Consider the following 25092-nt stretch of genomic DNA (forward strand, 5'->3'; position numbering starts at 1 on the left):
CTTAGATTAGTACTGGAACATAGCAGTGATCGATTAATGCCAGAAATTTCTGTATATGTGTATGTGTGTGTAATAGCGACAGTAGTAGTGGTAGCAGCAGTGCTAAATCTGGGCTTGCCTTCCATCCGAAGTTGAAAGCTTTAAGCAAGATTGAGCAAGCAAGTTGATATAGTTGTCTCAAATTTTAGGCCATTTACTCAGGAAATCCATTGAGGTGCCCTAATCACTTGTAAAGTCTTTGAGGCTGGGAGACCAGAGAGAGATCTTAATAATTAAATTTACTCAAAGCCCACTGGGGTTCAATCCCACTAATCCTTGGTGAGCAAAAGTCCATGTCTCGGCATCTGCGTAACAGACTCTGATGGAAAAGACATTCCTCCCACATAGATTAAATGGACATGAACAGGAAGAGAGATGCTGAAAATAGACACGTATATATTTGGGCTTCCCAGGTGGGTCAGGTGGTAAAGAATCTGCCTGCAATGCAGGAGACTCAGGTTTGATCCCCAAGTCGGGAACATCCCCTGGAAAAGGGAATGGCAACCCACTCCAGTATTCTTGCCTGGGAAATCCCATGGACAGAGGAGCCTGGTGGGCCACAATCCACGGAGTCACAAAAGAGTCAGACATGACTTAGCAACTAAACAGTAACAAACAATAGCTATCATAACCTGCTTTACAATTGCTTAAATTTCCCAGAAGTCAGGTTTTTTTTCAGACTTTCAACTTTTTATTTTGTATTGAGGTATCAGTTCAGTTCAGTCACTCAGTCGTGTCCAACTCTTTGCAACCTCATGAATCACAGCACGCCAGGCCTCCATGTTCATCACCAACTCCCAGAGTTTACCCAAACTCATGTCCATTGAGTCGGTGATGCCATCCAGCCATCTCATCTTCTGTCATCCCCTTTTCCTCCTGTCCCCAATCCCTCCCAGCATCAGGATATTTTCCAATGAGTCAACTCTTCACATTAGGTGGCCAAAGTATTGGAGTTTCAGCTTCAGCATCAGTCCTTCCAGTGAACACCAAGGACTGGTCTCCTTTAGGATGGATTGGTGGGATCTCCTTGCAGTCCAAGGGACGTTCAAGAGTCTTCTCCAACATCACAGTTCAAAAGCATCAATTCTTCAGCTCTCAGCTTTTTCACAGTCCAACTCTCACATCCATACATGACCACTAGAAAATGTATTGAGGTATAACTGATTATTAAAAGACGCTTACTCCTTGGAAGGAAAGTTATGACCAACCTAGACAGCATATTAAAAAGCACACACATTACTTTGTCGACAAAGGTCTGTCTAGTCAAGGCTATGGTTTTTCCAGGAGTCATGTATGGTTGTGAGAGTTGGACTCTCAAGAAAGCTGAGCACAGAAGAACTGATGCTTTTGATCTGTGGAATTGGAAGGACTGATGTTGAAACTGAAACTCCAATACTTTGGCTACCTGATGCAAAGAACTGGCTCATTTGAAAAGACCCTGATGCTGGGAAAGATTGAAAGCAGGAGGAGAAGGGGATGACACAGGATGAGATGGTTGGATGACATCACAGACTCAATGGGCATGAGTTTGGGTAAACTCCGGTAGTTGGTGATGGACAGGGAGGCCTGGCGTGGTGCAGTTCATGGGATCTCAAAGAGTTGGACACGACTGAGCGACTAAACTGAACTGAACTGATAGCTGATTAACAATCTTGTGGCAGTTTCAGGTGAACAGTGAAGGAACTCAGCCATATATATATATACATTCTCCCCCAAACCCCTCTCCCAACCAGGCTGCCACATAACATTGAATAGAGTTCCATGTACTATACAGTAGGTCCTTGTTGGTTATCCATCATTTTGAATATAGCAGTATGTATATGACCTTCCCTAACTCCCTAACTATCCCTCCCAGAAATCAGTTTTATTCTGTACAAGTAAACAAGAAAACATGGAACTAAACAAGAAAGGATGAATACATGGGAAGTTTCCCATGTACTTACCTTTTCAGACTTACCTAACAGGAAGACCCCACCCCCCAAAAAAAGATCACTCAATATTTCAGAGAAAGCTCTAGACTGGAATCCACTGATTTACACACAGGCAATTCTTAGGTAACTGAGAGGCAGTGTGTGTCAGAGCCCTTACTGGGCTGGCCTCCTGCTTTGCTGGCATGCCTGGGTGAGTGTTGGCTGTGCTGACAGTGTAGGTCAGGGGATTATTAGGTCGACTACATACCCCAGGCTCTTTGTTTTTGTTTTGTTTTGTTTTGGGAGGGAGAGAGGAAAGTTGACTGGGGCCCCAGAGATCTATGAAAAAAAAAGAAAAGGAGGAGGGGAGAGAAATGTGCAGTGATAAGTGCTTTCTGTTGTAAAAGTCACGACAGGAAATAAGAGTTTGATTCTGGCAGAAGCAAACTGGCAATGTGAGTCAAGGATTAACCCTCAGAGATGCCAGGATAACATCTCCTGAGACATGTCTCTAAATTACATCAAAAACTTCTATGAAGGATGTGTGAGTATTAAACAGCAATGATTGTATGAGTCCTCTCTGTGTATTTTAACCTGATTCGCATGAGTGCTGATAAATAGGGTTCTCTACGTACATGGACAGTCATACAGATATCAACCATTTACTTCAAAATATTCTGAATCTAAATAACTGTAGCTAGAATAATTCAGGAAGTACTTCTAGCTGTTGGTGCTTTAAAGCAGCTTGCTCTCTCAATTTGATAGTTGAAGAAGTAGGAAAGAAGACGTAATGACAACCAGATAGACACTATTTGGTTGTTAAGAAAGTGCATATACTAATGAGTCTAATGTTGGATTTGTTACCCAATTATTTTAATAGGTACTAGATATACTAAGATTATCTTGATTGTATTGCAAAAGGGATATTGATTGAATTCAAAGCTTTCTGCAAATTTCCAAAATTAGTTATTTCATTAGCAACAAGGTCCCAGTTGACTGTTGCACTTCATATTTTCAGAGTGAAAAGCATTAAGAAATCTCATAACACATGATTTAAAGAGGACTTGATGATCTTTAAGGTTCTTTCTTCAAAATTTCATAAATCTTAAATTTTTAAAAAATGTGATGGTGAATACATACTTTAAAATGTCCTCCTTTAATTTTTGTTTTCAAAAGATTTTTTTTTTCTCCTAAAACTGTAACAGATGAAGCCTCCCACCGTGATTGGCCAATTTCACACCCTTTTCTTTGGATCGGTTCGAATGTTCTTCCTCGGGGTCTTAGGCTTTGCAGTCTATGGGAACGAGGCTCTGCACTTCAGTTGTGATCCGGACAAGAGAGAAATAAACCTCTTCTGTTATAATCAGTTCAGACCAATCACTCCACAAGTAAGTTTTCCTGTGTGTACGTACATAAACCTTACTCTACACCCGATAAAACTGTTTCCTTTTTAAATGTAAATAATATGTAGACTATGCTAATGAGTATTATTTCTAGAATAATGTTTTTAAAAATTAATCATATATTTCAGGTAAATCAATTTAAGTAGATCAAGAGTTTCTTCCAAGTCCAGCATTCTATTATCTATTGATGTTAGAATTATACTCCAGGCTTGTGATTAGAAAATGCAGATAGGGTAGCTACTAAAATAAAGTATATCATCATTGTTAGTAATTGGTAAGTGATGACAGTAAAATGCAACTACTTTTTCACAATTATTAAGACATCTAAAGTTTTAAACTTTAAACATCTTGAAAATTAAATGAGATATGTCCAGCATTGCTACTTTCATTATATTATTTTTTATTCCTCATAAGACTTACAAAACTTAGAATTTTTAAGTTAGCCTCTATTGAGGGTCAGTACCTTTTGAAAGTGTATATTTTCATAACATGCTGATGGATTTTACTAAGATATTTCTGACACACTTTAGGTGTTCTGGGCATTACAACTAGTGATTGTCCTGGTTCCTGGAGCTATTTTCCATCTATATGCTGCATGTAAAAGCATCAATCAAGAATGCATTCTTCAAAAACCCATCTACACTGTGATCTACATCCTCTCTGTTTTGTTAAGAATTAGCCTAGAAGTGGTAGCATTTTGGCTTCAGATTCACCTTTTTGGTTTCCAAGTAAAACCTCTCTACCTGTGTGATGCTGTGTCTCTCGGGAAAAAATTTACTATTATAAAATGCATGGTGCCAGAACACTTTGAGAAGACCATTTTTCTCATTGCAATGTATACATTTACTGTCATTACAATAGTATTATGTGTTGCTGAAATTTGTGAGATAATATTTAGAAGATTATGCTTTCTAATTAGTCAATGACCAAAAGGATGATTAACTACTGTCATGCCACTATTATTTATCAACCATTTTTACTTAGTTTTATCAGTGAGTACCTCAACTTCAAACATAAATATTTGTTTTTTAAACTTACCTCACTGTGTCTGAAATTTATGTCTAGTATAAAATATAAGACTAAGTTCTAAGGCAGGGATTATTGAACAAACCTTTCATTCCATTTTGGGGTTTTTTTCCCACACATTAAGAAATATACATGGAACTAATGATAACTCATTTTTTAAATAGTACTTTTACAGAGCTCTTTCATACACAACAACTTAATCAATCACAGTATTTTGGCCAGAGAAATTTTTATCAGCTCTTTTACACTGGTGGAAAAGGTAGGCTCACGGAAGTTAATGTATGCATCCAAAGTCACACAACCAGACCAGGATTCAGCTTTCTTAACTAGAAAGTCATTTCCCTCCCCGTTTAAGTAAGCAGCATACATTTTGAGGATGTAATTATTGTTGCACTCATATAAAATATGACTTACTGAAGTACAGCAGTTTTCAGTTAATTATTAAAAGAGTCATTTTATAATTTGATCACTAACTTGAAGAAACGGAGCACTTACATTTTTAATATTCTATTCATACAGTTTTCTTGAAATTTTTAATATTAAAGTATATGGTAATATGGCCACTAAATAAATAAAAAATGCTATGTAAAATAATGTGCATGGTCTCTTTGCTTCTTGTTGGAGGAAAAAAAAATCCCTCTGTGCTCATAGATATTCTATAACTGTAGTTTCTATATACAAGATTACTGAGACAGAAAATTATATTTATATTGTTAGACTTCCTAAATCACTATGAAATGATTTCTAAGGTATTTTCATATTAATTCAGTGCATTTCTTTTAACTGCCTGTTTTACCAATAATCATGTCCATATAATATCATTTAAAAACTTTATGTACGACTGCCTTATACTAGCAGTTTATTAAGGAAATAAGTAGAGTCAGTAAAAAACAGGTTTTCAATTTTTTTCTTAAGCATTATTCAACCCATAGTTGATATCATGAATTTTTGCATTTAAGGATTTTTAAATCATTGATGCTTTCTCCACATGACAGCTCAAGAGACATCTGACAAATAGCTGCTTAGTATCTATTATTAAACACATACCACATTAAAAGTTCAAACACAAAGATAAATAAGGCTTAGCACCTTTATAAGCCCAAGAATCCACCTGCTAATGCAGGAGACAGAAGTTCAATCCCTGGGTCACGAAGATCCCCTGGAGAAGGAAATGACAATCTATTCCAGTATTCTTGCCTAGAAAACCCCATGGGTAGAGGAGCCTGGTGGGCTACAGTCCATGGGATCACAAAGAGTCAGACACGACTGACTGACTAACACGCACGCGCGCACGCACACACACACACACACACACACACACACACACAAATTATTGGTGTGTTAGTTGCTCAGTCATGTCCAATTCTTCAAAACCCCACAGACTGTAGCCTAACAAGCTCCTCTTCCATGGGATTCTCCAGGCAAGAATACTAGAGTGGCTTGCCATTCCCTTCTCCAAAGGATCTTCCTGAGCTAGGGATCAAACCCTGATCTCCTGCATTACAGGCAGGTTCTTTATCATTTGAGCTACCGGGAAGTCCTTACATAAATAATTCTTAAGTTCTATTCTGGGGCACAGTGAAATGACTTGAAAACAGTTGTTCCTTGGTGCTTCCTTTTAAGCTCTGTGAGATGGGAGCAGGGTAACCCTCACCAAAGGCCCAATTTTGCTCCATTACTAAGGCAAAACCTTTCTGAGTACCCTATGAGATACCCTTTTGATGCTTTGAAAACATTATTTTTTCACCGTTCTCAAATTCTTGAATTCCCTTCTCAGGCTGGTTGACTCACTGTCTTAGTCCAATTGGACTACTATTACAAAATATCTCAGCTGGATAGGTTATAAACAAAGGAAATTTATTTCTCATAGTTCTGGAAGATGGAAGTCTCAGATCAGGATGCAGGCATGTTCAGGTTCTGATGAGAGTCCTCCTCTGCATTATAGTCTTGTCATCACAGCCTCACATGGCGGAAAGACCAGAGGCCTCCCTAGGGTTCCTTTTACAAGCACACTAACCCCATTCATGAGGGTTCAATTCCCAAGACCTACTTACTTGACAAAGGTCCCACCTGCTAAAATCATCACACTGGAGGTTAGGATTTCCAAAATATGAATTTTGGGGGGAACACCAACATCTGGCCCATTGCACTCACAGTTGCCACAGAAATTACTGTAGCTACATGAAGCAGGTCTCTGCTGTGCCCAAGGAAAGAAGGGAGAGGGGTAAAAAGACTTTCTTCTTGATGGCCTCTTACAAATTTTCTAAGGGAAGATCATTTTAAAAAAAAACAAAATAGAATTCCATTTAATATCATTGCCCATTCAAAGATGAACGCTTTGATTTATTCTTATTCTGATTCATCCTAGGACATTTTCAAAGTAATGCCCCTTTTAAAGAGAATTTCTACCCTAGCTGTTGGGAAAAGTAACTATTCTCACTTCTATGTGACTCTTGGATATCGTTCCTTTTAATCCTTTCAGGTAGTTCTTTTCCTGCAAAGATGTTACATTGATCAGGACTCAGTCAAAGACCCTTTACAGATCTCTGGGCTCTCATGCTTTGCAACTTCTCCCCCTGGGGCAGTCTGTCCTGTCAATCTAGCCTCCTCAGCCCTGGACTCTCTCTCCTCAACTGAAAAGGAAGAAAGATAGCATTTCTAAGCCACTAGAGGAACTCTGGTCACCTCTGCTTCATTTAAGTAAATAGTGCATATGTGTAAAGATGCAGATTCTGTGTGAGTTTGTTTGGACAGTCTTTTTAATTCCTTAATGATATATATTATTCTATGATTTCATTTTGTTAGTAAGTATATCAGGATTGTTAGCACACAGCTATATGTTCCTGGATAATAAATGCTACAAGAAATATAGCATTTATAACATATAAATATCAGATATTTAATTATATAAAATATAAAAACTGATTTTTCTAACAACAGCAAATGTCGCCAAAATGAATAAGAATGTCAAAGCTAAACAAATAACTAACTAACCACTTGAAAATATATTTAAAGATATATTTAAAGTTATTGCATAAAAAGTTATTGGGTCAAATAAGATAATTTAAATTGAAGTTTTTCAGTCTGTTTATAAATGAAAAATGTTCAGGATACTACATATTAAATCCTATAAGATGTTGCCAAAATTGTAGTGCATGGCAAACTGACAGCAGAAAATACACTTCATATTTTAAAAAGAAACAATAAATGTAATTCAAGCAGCAAATATAAGAACTTCAAAATAAAACTAAGGAAAACAAAAACAATTTAATAAGGATAAAGACAGAAAGTAACAAATTATAAAATGAACAATATACAATAGATAGATCCAAAATTTGTCTTGAAAATAACAATTAGAAAAATGTAGCATATCAAATCATGTGTGCAAGTATATCCTTGTAAGATTTTATAATATATATGGAGTTATACATTGTCACTTGAAATACACTGTGATAATTTAAAGATGTATACTATGAAATACAAGACAACTAGGAAAACAAAAACAACAAAATTTTGTCTACTAAGCCTAAAAAGGAAATCAAAACATTCAACGAATCCAAAAGATGGCCAAAAAGACAAAAAGGAACGAAAACAGAAGGGACAAATTGAGCACAATGACAAGGTAGTAGAATTAGACCTAAAAATATCAAATTATAATAAATATAAAGGTCTACGCATTCCAAAGCAAAATGGGGATTGCTAACTACATTTTTTAAAATATACAGATCAAATTATTAACAGGAAGCTCACTTTAAAGATTTAAAGATTTAATATTTTAAAAATATTTTAATGAATATTAAATAGACAATAAAAAGTAGAAAAAGATATATCATGCAAACAGTAAGGATCAGAAAGCTGAATTGGCTGTATTAATATATGAGAAAACACAAGCAGATTTCAGGGTAAGGAATAGTGACAAGGATAAAACAGACATTTCATAATGATTAAAGTATAATTTCATTAGGAAGCATAACAGTTATAAATGTGTATGCCTCCAATTAGAAAGTGCCAAAATATAAGAAGCAAAGCCTGCTAGAGCTTAAAAGAGAAACAAATCCAATTATAATTAGATATTTCAACATCAGTAATCAACTGACAAAGTAGAATATCAGGAAGGAAATAGAACACACCAATAAATAACTGGAACTAATTAATATTTAGAGAACACTCTGCCAAGCAAAGCACAGAGTATATATATTTTGTCAAGTGCATGTGTACCATTCTTCAAGAGAGTACATTTTCTGAGTCATGATAGAGTCTCAAGAATTGAAATCACAATGGAATTGAACTAGAAATAAATATAAATAAGATATCTGAAATATGCTCAAATATTTTAGAAATGAACAATACATTTTTATGAACCTATTGATCAAAGAAAAAATTACATGGAAAATTTTAAACATAATTTATCAAAATTTGTAGAAAGCAATTAAAACAGTTATTGGCAGCATATAAAAAGCTCTAAATATTATGTTAGGAAAAAAGGAAGTTCCACCTCAAGAAATTATTTTAAAAAACAGTTTAAATACTAATTAAATAGTAGGTAAATAAAAATAAGAGCACAAAACATTGAAATAGAAAACTGAAAGATAATAGAAAAATTAATGAAATGAAAAGATGGTCTTTGAAGAGACTAGTAAAATTGATCGATTTCTAGTTAGCCAAACTGAGATAAATTAGAGAAAGATATTCTTTCAGAATAAAAGAGAAAATGAAAATTACTCATATCATAAATGAAAAAAAAGGGACATCAAAACAGAACATTTAAATGATTATAAGGAAACGCCATGAACAATGTTACACCAGTGAGTTTGATACTTATGTGAAATGGAAAAATTCCTTGAAAGAAACATATTACTAAAAGCTGACTCAACAATAATCAGAATATATGAACATCTCTATACATATTAAAGAAATTAAATTTAAAAATCAAAAGCTTTCTCAGAAAGAAAATATCAGGCCCAGATAAAGCTTTCTCAGAAAGGAAATATCAGGCCCAGATATCTTCAGTGGTGAATTCCATCAAATGTTTAAGGAAAAAAAAAATACAATCTCTTTTAGGAAGGACTATTTGCCATGTCATTAAATGAAACCAGTATAACCTTGATATCAAAAATGCTTAGCAAAAACAGTCTAGCATATATAATCCAGCAAAATACATAAAAGATTAGACATCATGTTCAAATGGGATTTATCCCAGGAATGAAAGTTTGCTTTAACATTCGAAAACCAATTAATGCAATTCAACTAGATTAATGGAATAAAGGAAAAAACTCACCTAGTCATCTTAATAGATGCAGATAAAGCACTGGATTACATAACCATTTATTAACATAATGAAATAAATTAAAACCCATATCCCTCACTGTCAGAGAGTTAACTAAGCTTGATAAAAAGCATCTAAAAATACCTACAGGAAATATCCCACTTAATAATAATGGAAGAATAAATAATTTCCCCTTTAGTCAGGTAAAAAGATAAGGCTGTATACTTTTACCACTTTCGTCTAGCCCTGAACTGGAGGCCAATAAGACTAAACAAAACAAAAAATACATACTTAAATATATACTTACTCATTAATGTAGTAAGACAAAAAATAAAACATATACAGATTAGAAAAGAAGCAATATGGTCACAGACATAATCATGAAATAAAAAATTCTAAAGGACTTACTAAAAGTTACTAGAATTTGTAATTAAGTTATCAAGGTTAAATTTTCTGTAGAGTAATAAAAATGAAATTATAATTTTAAAATGTCATTTATGATAATATTCATAAACATGAAACAGATAAGAGATAAATTTTACAACAGACGTGCTAAAGCTGTACAATGAAAACTAAAAAATAATGTTGAAAGAAATTAAAACTGTTTTAAATAAGTGAGCTTTTGGTTTGGAAGCCTTAATCTTTTAAAACTCAGTCGCTCGAAACTGATATGTTGATCCAACACAATTTCAGTTAAAATCCCAGCAAGCTTCTGTAGAAATTAAGAAGCTGCTTTTAACATTTACATGGAATACAAAAGACCTAGAAGAGCCAACATAATTTTGAAAAAGTAAAATAAAAGTAGACAACTTACATTACGAACTCTTACGACTTGCTCTACAATACGGATGAATGCACGTGAATAATAGAAACAAACTCACAGGTACGGGGGGCTTCACTGCAGGCTCAGTGATGAAGAACCCACCTGCCAATGCAGGAGATGTGGGCTCAGTCCCTGGGTCAGGAAGACGCCCTGTAGAAGGAAATGGAAACTCACTCCAGTATTCTTGCCTGGAGTATGCCATGGACAGGGGAGACTGGTGGGTTATAGTCCACGGAGTCACAAAGAGTCAGACATGACTTAGTAACTAAACAGCAACAACACACCTTCCTACAAAGGTACAATAATCAAAAGAGTGTAGGGCTGGCATGCAGATAGGCATCGTGATTACAGGAATAATAGATCAAAAATAGTTCAACACATATATAGTTATGTATCTTTTAATTCTCCAATATAACTTAATGGTGCTAGAACAACCAGATATCCATGCTGCAAACATAAGTAGCCTTTTTGTTTAACCTTTATCCCTGTCTCAGCCATGGATGTGTAGATGGAACTGGCCAAGTCATTGGTCTTCTCTTTTAATCTTCTTTAGTAACTGTAAGAGGGAGGGAAAACAACTGAACTGAGGAGATGATAAACAATAAGAATGTGAGTCTCATATATTGGAAGCCAAATTTCTACCATAGAGAGTGTACCCTAAAGAAACAGCTATAGGTATATACCATCCTTATTACATTGGTGGCTGCTGCTGCTGCTGCTGCTAAGTCGCTTCAATCGTGTCCGACTCTGTGCGACCCCAGAGACGGCAGCCCACCAGGCTCCCCCATCCCTGGGATTCTCCAGGCAAGAACACTGGAGTGGGTTGCCATCTCCTTCTCCAGTGCATGAACGTGAAAAGTGAAAGTGAAGTCGCTCAGTCACGTCCAACTCCTCGCGACCACATGGACTGCAGCCCACCAGGCTCCTCCGTCCATGGGATTTTCCAGGCAAGAGTACTGGAGTGGGGTGCCATTGCCTTCTCCAATTACATTGGCTGAGCCCTGTCATTTTCCATAAAAATATGTGTGACCACAATCAGAACAGAAAGTTTTGCTGTGAGATGACCACCCTGGAGTAGTACACTGGAGTCCAGGGAATGGTGCAAAGCATTTAACTTTTTCCATCAAAACACCTGCAGGTCTAGTCTCTCTCCCTTTTCTTCTTTCTGTGGTTGCTCCTACCCCATATCTCTGCCTTCTCTAACTTGCAAAAATTCTACCCCAGCCTAGAAGGGGATATCAGATCCTTCAGCAGTTGATTAGGATTGGATGGAGAAGAGTTTAGGTCTTTCTTCATAGTAAAATATCAGTAAATTCTTAATAGAAAATCATCAACCACAAAATTCAACCTCATGTTTTTAGTATTTATTTCACAGCATAATTTCCATGTGCTGTTATGTTAACAATGTCTGTTCAGTTCAGTTCAGTTCAGTCGCTCAGTTGTGTCCAACTCTTTGTGACCCTATGGACTGCAGCACGCCAGTCCTCCCTGTCCATCACCAACTCCCAGAGCTTACTCAAACTCATGTCCATCGAGTCAGTGATGCCATTCAACCATCTCATCCTCTGTCATCCACTTCTCCTCCTGCCCTCAATCTTTCCCAGCATCAGAGTCTTTTCCAATGAGTCCATTCTTCACACCAGGTGGCCAAAGTATTGGAGCTTCAGCTTCGATATCAGTCCTTCCAATGAATATTCAGGACTGATTTTCTTTAGGATGGACTGGTTGGATCTCATTGCAGTTGAAGGGACTCTCAAGAGTCTTCTCCAACACCACAGTTCCAAAGCATCAATTCTTCAGCGCTCAGGTTTCTTTATAGTCCAACTCTCACATCCATACATGACTACGGGAAAAATCACAGCTTTGACTAGACAGACCTAAGTTCTCCAAAATATCAATTATCCTCTGGTGAAGGGAGTATAGTACTTAGAAAGAAGACAGCATATGTTGGCAGGTGGAGAAAAATCCCAGAACACTAATATTTAGGCTCCAAACCAGAACAATTATATCTGAAAGTCTGGGAGTCTGGGGGTAAGAAGGACACCTATATATGAGTTTTTTAAGAACTTCTACGGTGAACTTTAAGGAGAATCACAGATGAGATTCAAGAGGTAATAGAAAAAGAGTGCCTCAGAATTTATAAGGACAGAGAGACAATTCTGCTTTGCTTCATTAATTTATCTATGAATCTAGTAACTTCTGACTGGATAGTGTAAATAGAGGAGAAAGAAACCATACTATCGTTGCATGATCTGGCATGATTGCCAGACTGGGCAATTTATAAGCAACAGAAATCTATTTCCTACAGTTCTGAAAGTTGGATCGTCAAGATTAAGGTGCCAGCAGGATCAAGTTCAGGAAGGAGCCCTCTTTCAGGTTGTGGACTGCTGATCTCTTGTTGTATCTGCAAATAGTGAAAGAGCAAGCTAGCTCTTTAGGGTCTCTATTATAAGGGTATTAATCTCATTCACGAGGGCTCTGCCCACATGAGCTAATCATATGCCAAGGGCCCATCTCCTGATATCACCTCAAGCACTACCTTTAAACATAAAATTTGAAAAGTGAAAGTGAGAGTCACTGAGTCATGCCTGACTATTTGTGACCCCTTGGACTATACAGTCCATGGAATTCTCTAGGCCAGAATACTGGAGTGGGCAGCCTTTCTCTTCTCTAGGGGATCTTCCCAACCCAGGGATCGAACCCAGGTCTCCAGCATTGCAGGCGGATTCTTCACCAGCTGAACCACCAGGGAAGCCCAAGAACACTGGGGTGGGTAGCCTAGCCCTTCTCCAGGGGATCTTCCAGACCCAGGAATTGAACCAGGGTCTCCTGCATTGCAAGCGGATTCTTTACCAATTGAGCTATCAGGGAAGCCCATGAATTTGGGGGAGACACAAATATTCAGTATATAGTACATACATTCTTAAGAGGTAATAAATATGTTGCTCAAATTGGGGAGAACACAGAACTCAGTTCTTTGAAAAACAGGCAGCCCCCTGAGTAAGGTGATGTACTCTGCAAATAGCAGGGGAAAAAAGATAGATGTGCACTGGAGGTAATACAAGGACATTGAGCAGATTCTGCTGAGGTTTGGGTGAGGGTAGAGGGGAGTGTTGATTAGAAAATAGTAGGCAGAGGAAAATTTCAGAGTTTGAGATCTTGTTTCTTCAAGTGACATGATTTCAATGAAACCCAGCTTTAAGATGAACTCTCAAAACTGGGAACTGAGACAAAATGAAGATGAAGGTTACTGGAGGAAGTAAATAAAGTGTTACATCCTGACAGTATGCATGGAGAAAAAGAAAAAGGATTAATGGCACTGATGGTGGAAGGAAAAGTTGATGACTACCTACAATGGTATATACAATCGATATCACCAGTTGGTCAACACTGATATCAGACATTATATTCTTTGCAGCCAAAGATGGAGAAACTCTATACAGTCAGCAAAAACAAGACCAGGAGCTGACTGTGGCTCAGATCATGAATTCCTTATTGCCAAATTCAGACTGAAATTGAAGAGAGTGTAAAAAACCACCAGACCATTCAGGTGTGACCTAAATCAAATCTCTTATGATTATACAGTGGAAGTAGATTATACAGTGGACTAGATCTGATAGACAGACTGCCTGATGAACTATTCATGGAGGTTCATGACATTGTACAGGAGACAAGAATCAAAACCATCCCCAAGAAAAAGAAATGCAAAAAAGCAAAATGGCTGTCTGAGGAGGCCTTACAAATAGCTGTGAAAAGAAGAGAGGCAAAAGCAAAGGAGAAAAGGAAAGACACTCCCATTTGAATGCAGAGTTCCAAAGAATAGCAAAGAGAGATAAGAAAGCTTTCCTAAGTGGTCAATGCAAAGAAAGAGATGAAAACAATAGAATGGGGAAGACTAGAGATCTCTTCAAGAAAATTAGAGATACCAAGGGAACATTTCATGCAGACAGGCTCAATAAAGGACAGAAATGGTAGGGACCAAACAGAAGCAGAAGATATGCAGATGACACCACCCTTATGGCAGAAAGTGAAGAGGAGCTAAAGAGCCTCTTGATGAAAGTGAAAGAGGAGAGTGAAAAAGTTGGCTTAAAGCTCAATATTCAGAAAACTAAGGTCATGGCATCTGGTCCCATAGCTCCATGGGAAATAGATGGGGAAACAGTGGAAACAGTGGCTGACTTTATTTTGGGGGGGCTCCAAAATCACTGCAGATGGCAATTGCAGCCATGAAGCTAAAAGACGCTTACTCCCTGGAAGGAAAGCTATGACCAACCTAGACAGCATATTAAAAAGCAGAGACATTACCCTGCCAACAAAGGTCCATCTAGTCAAAGCTATGGTTTTTCCAGTAATCATGTATGGATGTGAGTTGCTGTTGCTGTTGCTAAGTCGCTTCAGTCGTGTCCGACTCTGTGCGGCCCCAGAGAGGGCAGCCCACCAAGCTCCCCCGTCCCTGGGATTCTCCAGGCAAGAACACTGGAGTGGGTTGCCATTTCCTTCTCCAGTGCATGAAAGTGAAAAGTGAAAGTGAAGTCGCTCAGTCGTGTCCGACTCTTCGAGACCCCGTGGACTGCAGCCCACCAGGCTCCTCTGTCCATGGGATTTCCCAGGCCAGAGTACTGGAGTGGGGTGCCACTGGATGTGAGAGTTGTACTATAAAGAAAGCTGAGCGCCGAAGAATTGACGCTTTTGAACTGTGGTGTTGGAGAAGACTCTTGAGAGTCCCTTGGACTGCAAGGAGATCCAACCAGTCCATCCTAAAGCAGATCAGTCCTGGGTGTTCATTGGAAGGGCTGATGTTGAAGCTGAAACTCCAATACTTTGGCCACCTGATGCGAAGAGCTGACTCATTTGGAAGGACCTTGATGCTGACAAATATTGAGGGCAGGAGGAGAAGGGGACAACAGAGGATAAGATGGTTGGGTGGCATCACCGACTCGATGGACATGGGTTTGAGTGGACTCAGGGAGTTGGTGATGGACAGGGAGGCCTGGTGTGCTGCGGTTCATGGTGCCGCAAAGAGTCGGACACGACTGAGCAACTGAACTGAACTGAATTGAAATATGGTATAAGTCGGCAGCGCTGAGCAAGAACTATTACGTGAATGCCTTATTTGTGCATTGACAAGATAGTAAGTATCAAAGAACTTTGCAAATTGTTCATTACTCTCCCAAAACAAGCTGTCTACAACCCAGCTTAGAACAAAGGCCAATTATCTTTAAGTTTAATGGTTCAGTATTCATGTTGAAAAACCATCTGGTTATTTTATCCAATGTGTCCATATAGAAGTGTAATTTAAAATTTTAAACACATCTCTCCTCTTATGCAAGAATTAAATTCAAAGTTTCTAAAGTCAGAGAGGCTTCTCTGGACGCTATTAATATAATGTGAGGAACTGGAAACGATAATTCCTGAAGGATGCCAAAGGCAATTCACCTCTTTACCTTTTCTCCCAATTAATAAATATCATTTTATTCCTGTTTTTCCCTTTCTACCAGTTCTTAACATCTTTCTGTTGCACCTGCGTCAGACATAGACTGGCGATTCAATTCTCTCCTCTGAGTCCAAAAGTCCGTTATACACATCTGTGTCTCTTTCCTGTCTTGCATATATGTGTTAGTATACTGTATTGGTGTTTTTCTTTCTGGCTTACTTCACTCTGTATAATCGGCTCCAGTTTCATCCATCTCATCAGAACTGATACAAATGAATTCTTTTTAACTGCTGAGTAATACTCCATTGTGTATATGTTTCTACCAGTTCTTAAGCCACAAAAGGGGGGTCGATGGCGAAACAAAGAGAAGTAAACCAAAATCTCTCGTCCCTCCTGCCAGGAGCCAGCAGAGGGCGCCGGTGCCATAGGCAGCGGGATGGCCGAGGCGCTCAGCCTCCTCTCGGCTGTAACCGCTACGTGCCAGGCGAACTGAGGTTGTCCCTGCTGCCAACCCGTAGTTGCCTCGCTGTCGCTGAGCAACGGGGAAATGGGTGGGATTTGCTGTGCGCGTTCGTGCGGGCACGCTCCCAGGCGGAAGCGGAAGTGTCGGCGGCAGGCGAGTAGGAAGTGGTGATTCCTGAAGAGGAGATGGCTGCTCTTGCTACACTCCCCCCGCTGCCCCCACAGTTTAAGAGCATACAGCATCATCTGAGGACGGCTCAGGAGCATGACAAGCGAGACCCTGTGGTGGCATATTACTGTGAGTCCTTCCGAGTCTCCGCGGTCCTCCTTGGCCTCCGCCCCCTGGTTCTTAAGGCCGTCCCCGCCTCTCTAGCTTTAGACCTGAGCTTTGGCCTCTGACCGGTCCCTTGGGGACAGAAGTCCCTGGGGGTCCCGCCCTCCTCAGGGATCCCCAAGTTCTCTGCCCCTCCAGGCCTCAGAAAGGCAAAACTTCGAAAGTACTTTAGCGTCCACCAACTAAATATTTTTAAACGGAATACATGGGCTCATGGACTCTGAAACACAGTGTTCTAAAGTTTTCTCCCTGTGTGTACACAAAGGAGCTTTCTGTCTCCACCAGGAAATCGTGAAATTAACCTGGGTAGTTAAGTAACTGAGTTGGAGCTAAAAGGAAGGTAAGTGTTCCAGAGACAGTAGCGATGTGGGCAAAAGGAAGAGACTAATTGAAAACATTGTCATGAGTGTGGGTTAATTATGACAACTTGCAGGCCTAATCATAAATAGAGAGTGGCTGCTGCAGATCAAACACTTGTATTTGCCCATTTCTCCTTTGGCATTTAAACTGCTGTCTTCTACCAATGAGAACTTTTAGCCTTGATTTTGAGTAATAAATTAGGTCGAGACATTTGGTGACATACTCTCACTTTGGTTGTGATACATACAATTACAGTTGATGAAAAACACAGATCACACTTGATCACACTTTTTCCTTTGTGCTAAGGAGAGTAGTTCCAGTATAGGTTATTTTATATTCCACATTCTAACTTTGCTGCAAATTAAACAAGTGACCAAGCAACTATAGTATGCTGAAAAGGATTTTTAACTTTGAGAAGCTCAGTATAATGTGTCCTCTCTAATAGACAATATAAGGTTAACCAAAATATGGTCCGCTGTCATCCTGGCCATAAACCAGGAGTACCCCATTTTCATTCCTCAGATGTGCAAGGCCCTTTCAAACCTCCGCATTCTTCCCTTTCTTGGAAATCTACCTTTTTCCCACTTGGCGAACTCCTTAATTCAGATTCTAACTCAAATTTCACCTCTCCTGTGGGCAGTAAAATGATTACTCTCAAGGCTTTACCTCCTCAGTTTGTTCAGATCATAACATTTTTGCGTTATACTTGTTTTTCAGGTTCCTCAAGCAGGGACCATTAGTCATTCATTCAGCTTGTATTTATTGAGATTTTACCTGTATGAGTATTACCAGGCACAGTGGCTACAGCATTCATGAAGCTTACATATTATGGGGTGGGGGGATTAAACAGTAAAATGCGTAAATCATATAGAATATTACAAGATTGTGAAGGAAATTAAAGCTGGGGAAGAACAGGGAGTACCAGGAGTAGGGTGGTAGGAAATGAGGGAGGGATTTCATTTTCAGAGTGGTCAGGGAAAGCCTCACTGAGTTCACATCTGAACAAACTTAACCGGAGTGAGAAGCAAGCTTTGCATCACCTGGGCAAGAGTGCTCTCCATAGAGGGGATAACAAGTGCAAAAGTCCTGAGGTAGGGGTTTGCTTAAAGGAGGATCAAAGTGACTTTTGTAACTAGAGTGAATAGAGCAAGCAGAAAAGCGATGTGATTAAAGTCAGAGAGATTATTTGTTGTAACAGTAAAGTGGGAACCCTTGATTCTGGCTAGAAGCAGTCCCTCCATGGGCGCTGTATTCTATACGTTTGTCACTGTCCTGGGACCCTTGATTTCCTGTGTCACTATCCTCCCTCTTTTGCTGTTTCTTCCTAAACTTGCCCGGTTTCCTTTATTTAAAAAATAAAAGGAGCTCTCACTGTGACATTCCCCTAGAGTTGCAGTCCTGTCTGCCCAACCTCAAAGCTAGGCTTGAAATAGTTGTCTGTAGTTGTCTTTAGATCCTTACCTCATAGATCTTTTTCAGCCCATTGCAGTCTGGTTTTCAATCCCATTATTTCACCGAAACTGCTCTCAGCAGGGTCAAGAACCAGGATTTTTATTGCTAAAACCAGGTGTCACTTAAAAAATATTTTTGTTATGAAGCACTGGAGAAGGAAATGGCAACCCACTCCAGTACTCTTGCCTGGAAAATTCCATGGACAGAGGAGCCAGGTAGGCTACAGTCCAAGGGGTCGCAAAGAGTCAGACATGACTGAGCCACTTCACTTTCTTTCTTTCTTTCTTATGTACATGTTAAAGAACATATATAATGTGTATATACAGTTCAAGGAACAGTAAAATGAATGCTAATATATCTACCATGGTTGCTGTTATTAGACTTTCAAATTTTTGCTGATCTGGTGAGTGTGAAATGATGTCTCACTGGAGTGAAATTTGCAATTCACTGAGTCTTAATAAGGTTGAGCATCTTTTCATATGGTAATTAACCATTTGTAATTTCCTATTGAAATACCTACTTATTGCCTTTGACCATTTTCTATTTCATTGTTTTAATCTAGCTACTGATCTTTTGGTATTGCAAATGTCTTCTCAAAGTTTATTTGAGAAGTTTGATTTTTGATTTTTCATTCTATTTATGAAATCCTTTGATGTGCAAAAGTTCTTAATTTTAAGATATGACCAATTGAGTAATTTCTTCCTTAGGATTTATGTTCCGATTTTCTAGGTCCTGATTTCTTTTTATGTACCTTATTTGAGATTTTGGCTTCCTGAGTTTGGGGTGTCATTCATCAAATCTAGAAAATTCTCTACTTTCAATGATTGTTTATCTGCTATCTCTGTTCATTTCTTCAATTTTAGTTAGACATGTGTTGCATTTTCCTCCTTTAGCTTCTTTGTCTCTTAATGCTTTGATAATTTGTGTCCATTTTCTTTCTATGCTGCGTTCTGTGTGATTTCTCTAGGTCAGTGTTCACCTTCATATATTCTATTGTATAACCCATCTGTTGCGTTTCTATTAATATTCTCATTTTTTATTTCTAGATGTTCTCTTACTTTGTTTTTAAATCAGCCTTGCCATTTCTGATAATCTTTTAACTGTTTTAAACGCACTCATTTCTTTAAGTGCTTTAAAAATATTTGCATTTATATTTGCTGTCTGATAATTACTGTATAGGTTATATTTTAGGTCTGATTCTGCTGTGTAACAAAAAATGGCTTATGACGGTTTTTTTCTTGTAACTTAGGCGCTAGAACTACTAAACTAGTACTCTTTAAACTTCAATATGCAAATAATTCTACAGGAATCATTTTCACATTTCGCAACTTCTGTGTTTCTTTCCTGACAAAGTTCCTTTGGTCAACGTGGCAAAGCAGTATGCTTCCCTTTATTTATTTATGTATTTATTACTTTATCTTGTTCTCAGTTGCCCTCTTCCTACTTTAAAGGGTAAAGGCAGACACTCCTGCATCATTAGAATTTTTATGGTGTATTGTTCTGGAGGAGAAGGTGGAAAATCCTCCAGGGTGTCCAGGAAAAAAAGGACAGTTCTAACAAATTACTGGTGTTAGTGAAACCTCCATTTATTAAGCTATTAGATAGAGCTTCCTGTCTTTATGTGTCTTATTTGGAAGAAAATCAGTCAGAGCACAGAATAAGCCTTTATTTAAAAATGCTGGGCATGGGAAAGAAAGGATGTCAAAGGAACATTCTAACATACAGCTTTTTATAAGGGGAGTCACCTGGAGTCATCTCCTTTCAGGAATAATTAGTCAAGAATAAATTTCAGAAGAAGGAGGAATTTTTCTTAGCTATTAGCAGCCATTGTTCAATCATTTTGGATTTTATCCAGAGGAGTGCAGAGGGGCAGTTTGCAGCCAAGGTCAAGTGCAAGATGGCATGGAGCATGCTGTCCTTGTTCTTGGGGAACATGGTAAGGCCATGTTCAAAACTAGCCTGTGTTGAAGTTTCGAAATGGTAAGAGTTTTCATTATATGATCCTAGCATTTCGTTCTCTGTTCCTTATTAAAGTGTCATTCCTGAAGTAAGTTCAGTTCAGTTCAGTCGTTCAGTCATGTCTGACTCTTTGCAACCCCATGAACCGCAGCACACCAGGCCTCCCTGTCCATCACCAACTCCCGGAGTCCACCCAGACCCATGTCCATCGAGTCGGTGATGCCGTCCAACCATCTCATCCTCTGTCGTCCCCTTCTCCTCCTGCTCTCAGTCTTTCCCAGCATCAGGGTCTTTTACAGTGAGTGAGCTCTTCGTGTCAGGAGGCCTCAGTATTGGAGCTTCAGCTTCAACATCAGTCCTTCCAATGAACACCCAGGACTGATCTCCTTTACGATGAACTGAGGTAAAAGCAAAAGGGAAATGCTGAAGTGGGAGTACCTTATTTCATTCAGGTGACAAGCTCATATCAAGGTCTGTAGGTTATCAAAATTTTAGTCTTAGAATCCAGAAATGAGAAAGAGTGTGTGGGAACATGTGTTAACATTTATTTGAATTAGAGAAGTCATATTTTTCTGAAAAAAGTAAGCCTCCAATGGCTGATTGGTTTGACTTTAGCAGTTAGTTTTGCCATTTATGTAGAATGGTGGACATTCTCCTCAAATGAGGTAAATCTTCAGCTCTGGAGTGTTTTGCCTTTTTCAGAAATACATTTAAAACAAGTGATAAGATGAAAATATTATAACTTTTTTTTTCCTGCCAGAGGATGTTGAAACAAACACTATTTCAGTTTTCCCAATCCTGTCTCACTCTTACAATAAAAAGAAGCCTTTGATTGAAAGCAAATGATGAGTCTTTGTAAGATCCTCTCTGTATCCTTCAGAGGAACTGAGATAACAAATACTCTGATGAGGGGGTGACACATTCTGTTCTAGTCTTAAAACAAATTTCGAGGCAAACCTAATTAGAATGTCAGCTGAGAAAGATTATTAAAAATGTTATTTGATGATAAGTGATGATGTGGTTTTTAGCCTATAACCCAGAAGGAATTTAAAGAATTTGGTGGTTTTGCTGTGACAAAGCTTCCATTCTCATCTGCTGCTTTATGTGAATGAATTTTCTCCCTTGTTAAATTCATAAAAATGAAAGCAGGAATAGAACCAATACTCTGGTTCATTATGAGAATAAATCACGTTAATTCATAGATAGGCAGTTTAACTCATGCATTTCCAAGAAAATTTTGCTTTTTATACTTAGTGATTATTAAAATAAATAAAATTCATATTGTTTTAAATGTTACATTGTTATATATAACAATTGCAAAAACTCAATCCCAGAAGAAACATTTTAACACATAGCACCTTCTCTCAGGAAATTTAATAAAAATTTAAATTTAATTTTTTATATACTTTTGTTGCAGAGCAGTGTGATAGGATAATCAAGTAACACCTTTGAGCATGCAGATACATTTTTATAATAAAATCCTATAAAGTAAGTACATAGAAATATGGGTTAAAAGAAAATAAGACTGTATTCTGACTCTTTAAAAAAATAATATTTTTTATCTGAAAAGATCGTAATAGATACCGAATTGCTATGGTGTTTGCAGTTGAAAGAGGGATAAAATTTTTAGATGTCAGTACTTGACATCTGTAGTACAGAAATTGCATTTTTTATCTGTTTAAACTTCAGATAAAAAGTAGTAAATGTCAACCTAAAAATGTGTGAAGGGATACATTTCTGTAAACTTAGAGCAAACAAAAATTTTCTAAATTCCTAGAGCAAGGAAGAATTTTTCGTGAGAAGAAAAACTAAAGGTTATTTTGCTACTTATTGATTTATAAAAGTTCCATATTCTCTTATATTTCCTCTCTGTATGTTGCTCTCTGCCTGGAATCCCCTATGACTCCTCTTAATCAAACTTTTATTGACTCAGTACTTTTTACTTTTTTTCCTTTTGAACTCTGTGTAGCTGGAGTAAGCTATGCATTGGAGGCATTATTCAGACACGTTGATAGACACTTCAATGAATAATCGGGGTTTTCCATCCTCTGGATCACTTTTCAGTATGCATTGTGTTTTAATTTTCAGATATTTGGTTGGTGTTTTTGTTTCTAGTATTTTGTTGATCTCTTAAGTTTGTGGGTTTTTTGTGGGTTTTTTTTGGTCATGCCTCATGGCTTACAGGATCTTAGTTCTCCAACCAGGAATTTAACCCAGGCCCTCAGCAGTGAGAGCTTGGATTCTTAACCACTGGACTACCAGGGAGTTCCCAACTCAGTATTTTTTGCAGATTGGTTTTCGTGAGCTCATATGATGTCTAGAAATGGTATCAAGTACATCCCTCCTCTTGATCCTCTTGACCTTTCAGTCTCCTGGATTCTCTTGGAAGACAGGGACTGATACCTTGTTTTCTCTCACCACCTGACACATAATTGGCATTCATAAATATTTAATGAATGTCATTGTTCTAAATATTATGAATATTCCAGCCTACTAAAATATTCACTCTGAGAGCAAGAAATAGGTCTTAAATTGATGATCATTGAATCTCTTAACTCCTAATACAGTACCTAAGCCATGGTAGATAATTGGAAATTATGTAGTTTACATGTAATATGTGTTGACTGAATAAATACAGGGTAATTCATAGTTTTTTCACATGCTCTTACTACAGTAAGGAAACGTAATGAAAAGAATCTCAAAGCACAGTATTTCATAGCTTGTGGCTATTAGATTGTCATAGATATGTCATAGGGTGTGCCCTTTGTGCTTCCTCATTTCCAGTATTTTGTGATTTCCAGAAATGATTTAGATCTGGCCTTAATGGGAATACTCTAGTGTTTTATCATTTTTTGTTACCTTAGTATTCCTATATTTCTAAGTTGTTTGAGCTTTTATTTTCTTTTTAAGTCAGGAATAAGTGTTAAAATATCATATATCAAATTACTTTTTGACTAATATGCTTAGAGTTTACTTCTTTGACCTTTTTAATTAGTAATAACAAATTATTGAATTTACTCTTACTTGGAACATCTCACTCCTGGAAAAAATTGTTACTTTTTTTTTTTTCATTAAATTATTTTGAAATAATTATAGATCCACAAACAGTTACAAGAAATAATACAAAGAGATCTGAGTGCCTTTTACTCATTGTGCCCAGTGGTAATATCTTGCAAAGTCATAGTACAGTATCACAGCCAGAATATTGATACTGACACAATCTGCCCATCTCTTTTAGACTTACCTAGTTTTCCGTGAATTCATTTGTGTATATGTCTGTATATAGCTCTAAATAGTTCTCTCAAGTGGAGGTTCTTGTATCCAACACCATAGTGAAGATAGAAGTTGTCTAAGAAGAATCCTTCATGTTAATCCTGTTACAGCCAGAAGTTTATACTTTGAGGACTTTCTTTTATATACTTATCAATTTCTCACATTTAAAAAATTTAACTTGAGCTAATGTCGATGCGTCAAAGTTTTCTAGAATATCTTTCATATCTGTCAGATTTTCAGATTTATTAGTTGAGAAATTACAGACTTAACCTTCCCTTCCTTTCTTCATACATGTCACAGTCAGCCCAGTTATCAAATGTTTGCATTTTTACTTAGCTTCGTAGTTTCTTTGCCATCATACCCTCACCTTACATCTAAGCTATTGAGATAGCTTCCTACCTTCTACTTCAAGCTAAATGAAAGTTGCTCAGTTGTGTTCAATTCTTTGTGATCTCACGAACTATAGCCTGCCAGGCTTCTCTGTCCATGGGGATTCTCCAGGCAAGAATACTGGAATGGGTAGCTGTTCTCTTCTCCAGGGGATCTTCCCAACCTAGGGATCAAACCCAGGCCTCGTGCATTGCAGGCAAATTCTTTATCGTCTGAGCCACCAGGGAAGCCCCTACTTCAAGCGGGTAGTACCTGTTGCTAATTGAAAGTTCTGCTTTAAATGTTTAGTGAAAACAACACAGAATAAAAGAAGGATAAAGTTAACTAAGCATTTAGAAACCCTGTGCTACACAAGCAGTACAATTAATTTATAAAAGCATTGCATTAGGAAAAGAATGTTTCCAATAGATGAAAGACAGAGGGCCAGTGTCCTTGATAGGGAAAACACTCATACAAATCCATTTTAAAAAATGAAAACTATGATCCCCATAAATGGACAGAAATGTGTATGTACTACTAGAAGTGAGCATACTAATTTTTAACATTCAGCTGAATTAGTAGCAAGTGTAAATTAAGATGGCATACCATTTTTTGACTAAAGTTATAACTTATACGAAATGAGTATGTGATGAAATTCTCCTTGACATGGCTGTGTGAATTGGTTCCAAGTTTTAGAAAGCATTTTATTGGAGTATATAGAATTGTAAAAGTATCTGATGTGCAGTAATTCCAGTTTTGAAAAGCTTCTGCCTAGGAAATAATCACTAATATATGAAAAACTTTAGGATTATGTGAACAATTATATACGTTTGTGGCAAGCTGCAAAACAGCCTAAACATATATCATAGTGGAAATGGTTAAGTTATGGTATATCCATTGCATAGAAGGTCATGTAATCATTTAGAAATTAGAAAGCATCTTTTGTAACGTGGGTAAAGATTGATATAAAAATTAAGGATAT

General features: G+C 37.7%; 2 protein-coding genes across 4 annotated transcripts in view; both read left to right on the forward strand.

Moving 5' to 3' along the window:
• The first annotated feature begins 2454 nt into the window (after positions 1-2454).
• On the forward strand, positions 2455-4278 carry GJE1 (gap junction protein epsilon 1). Its single transcript, XM_027972723.1, has 3 exons — positions 2455-2493; positions 3155-3337; positions 3883-4278. Exons 1-3 carry the CDS (start codon positions 2455-2457, stop codon positions 4276-4278), a joined length of 618 nt encoding a protein of 205 aa, XP_027828524.1.
• Positions 4279-16523: 12245 nt separating this feature from the next.
• VTA1 (vesicle trafficking 1) overlaps positions 16524-25092 on the forward strand; it is a 72474-nt gene continuing 63905 nt past the window's right edge. For all 3 annotated transcript variants that reach the window (XM_004011383.5, XM_012182990.4, XM_042253534.1), the window contains exon 1: positions 16524-16661. In XM_004011383.5, the coding sequence (XP_004011432.1) occupies positions 16550-16661 (112 nt within the window). In that variant the 5' untranslated portion in view covers positions 16524-16549. The remainder of the gene's footprint in view (positions 16662-25092) is intronic.

Source organism: Ovis aries, chromosome 8 (assembly GCF_016772045.2).
Source record: "Ovis aries strain OAR_USU_Benz2616 breed Rambouillet chromosome 8, ARS-UI_Ramb_v3.0, whole genome shotgun sequence".
NCBI lineage: Eukaryota > Metazoa > Chordata > Mammalia > Artiodactyla > Bovidae > Ovis > Ovis aries.

Bases quoted from the DNA above. Each gene is read 5' to 3' on its own strand.
- GJE1 (XM_027972723.1), top strand. From the start codon at position 2,455: ATGTCTCTAAATTACATCAAAAACTTCTATGAAGGATGT. The intron at 2,494-3,154 runs GTGAGTATTAAA...AAACTGTAACAG, and splicing joins AAAACTTCTATGAAGGATGT to ATGAAGCCTCCCACCGTGAT. The intron at 3,338-3,882 runs GTAAGTTTTCCT...GACACACTTTAG, and splicing joins TCAGACCAATCACTCCACAA to GTGTTCTGGGCATTACAACT.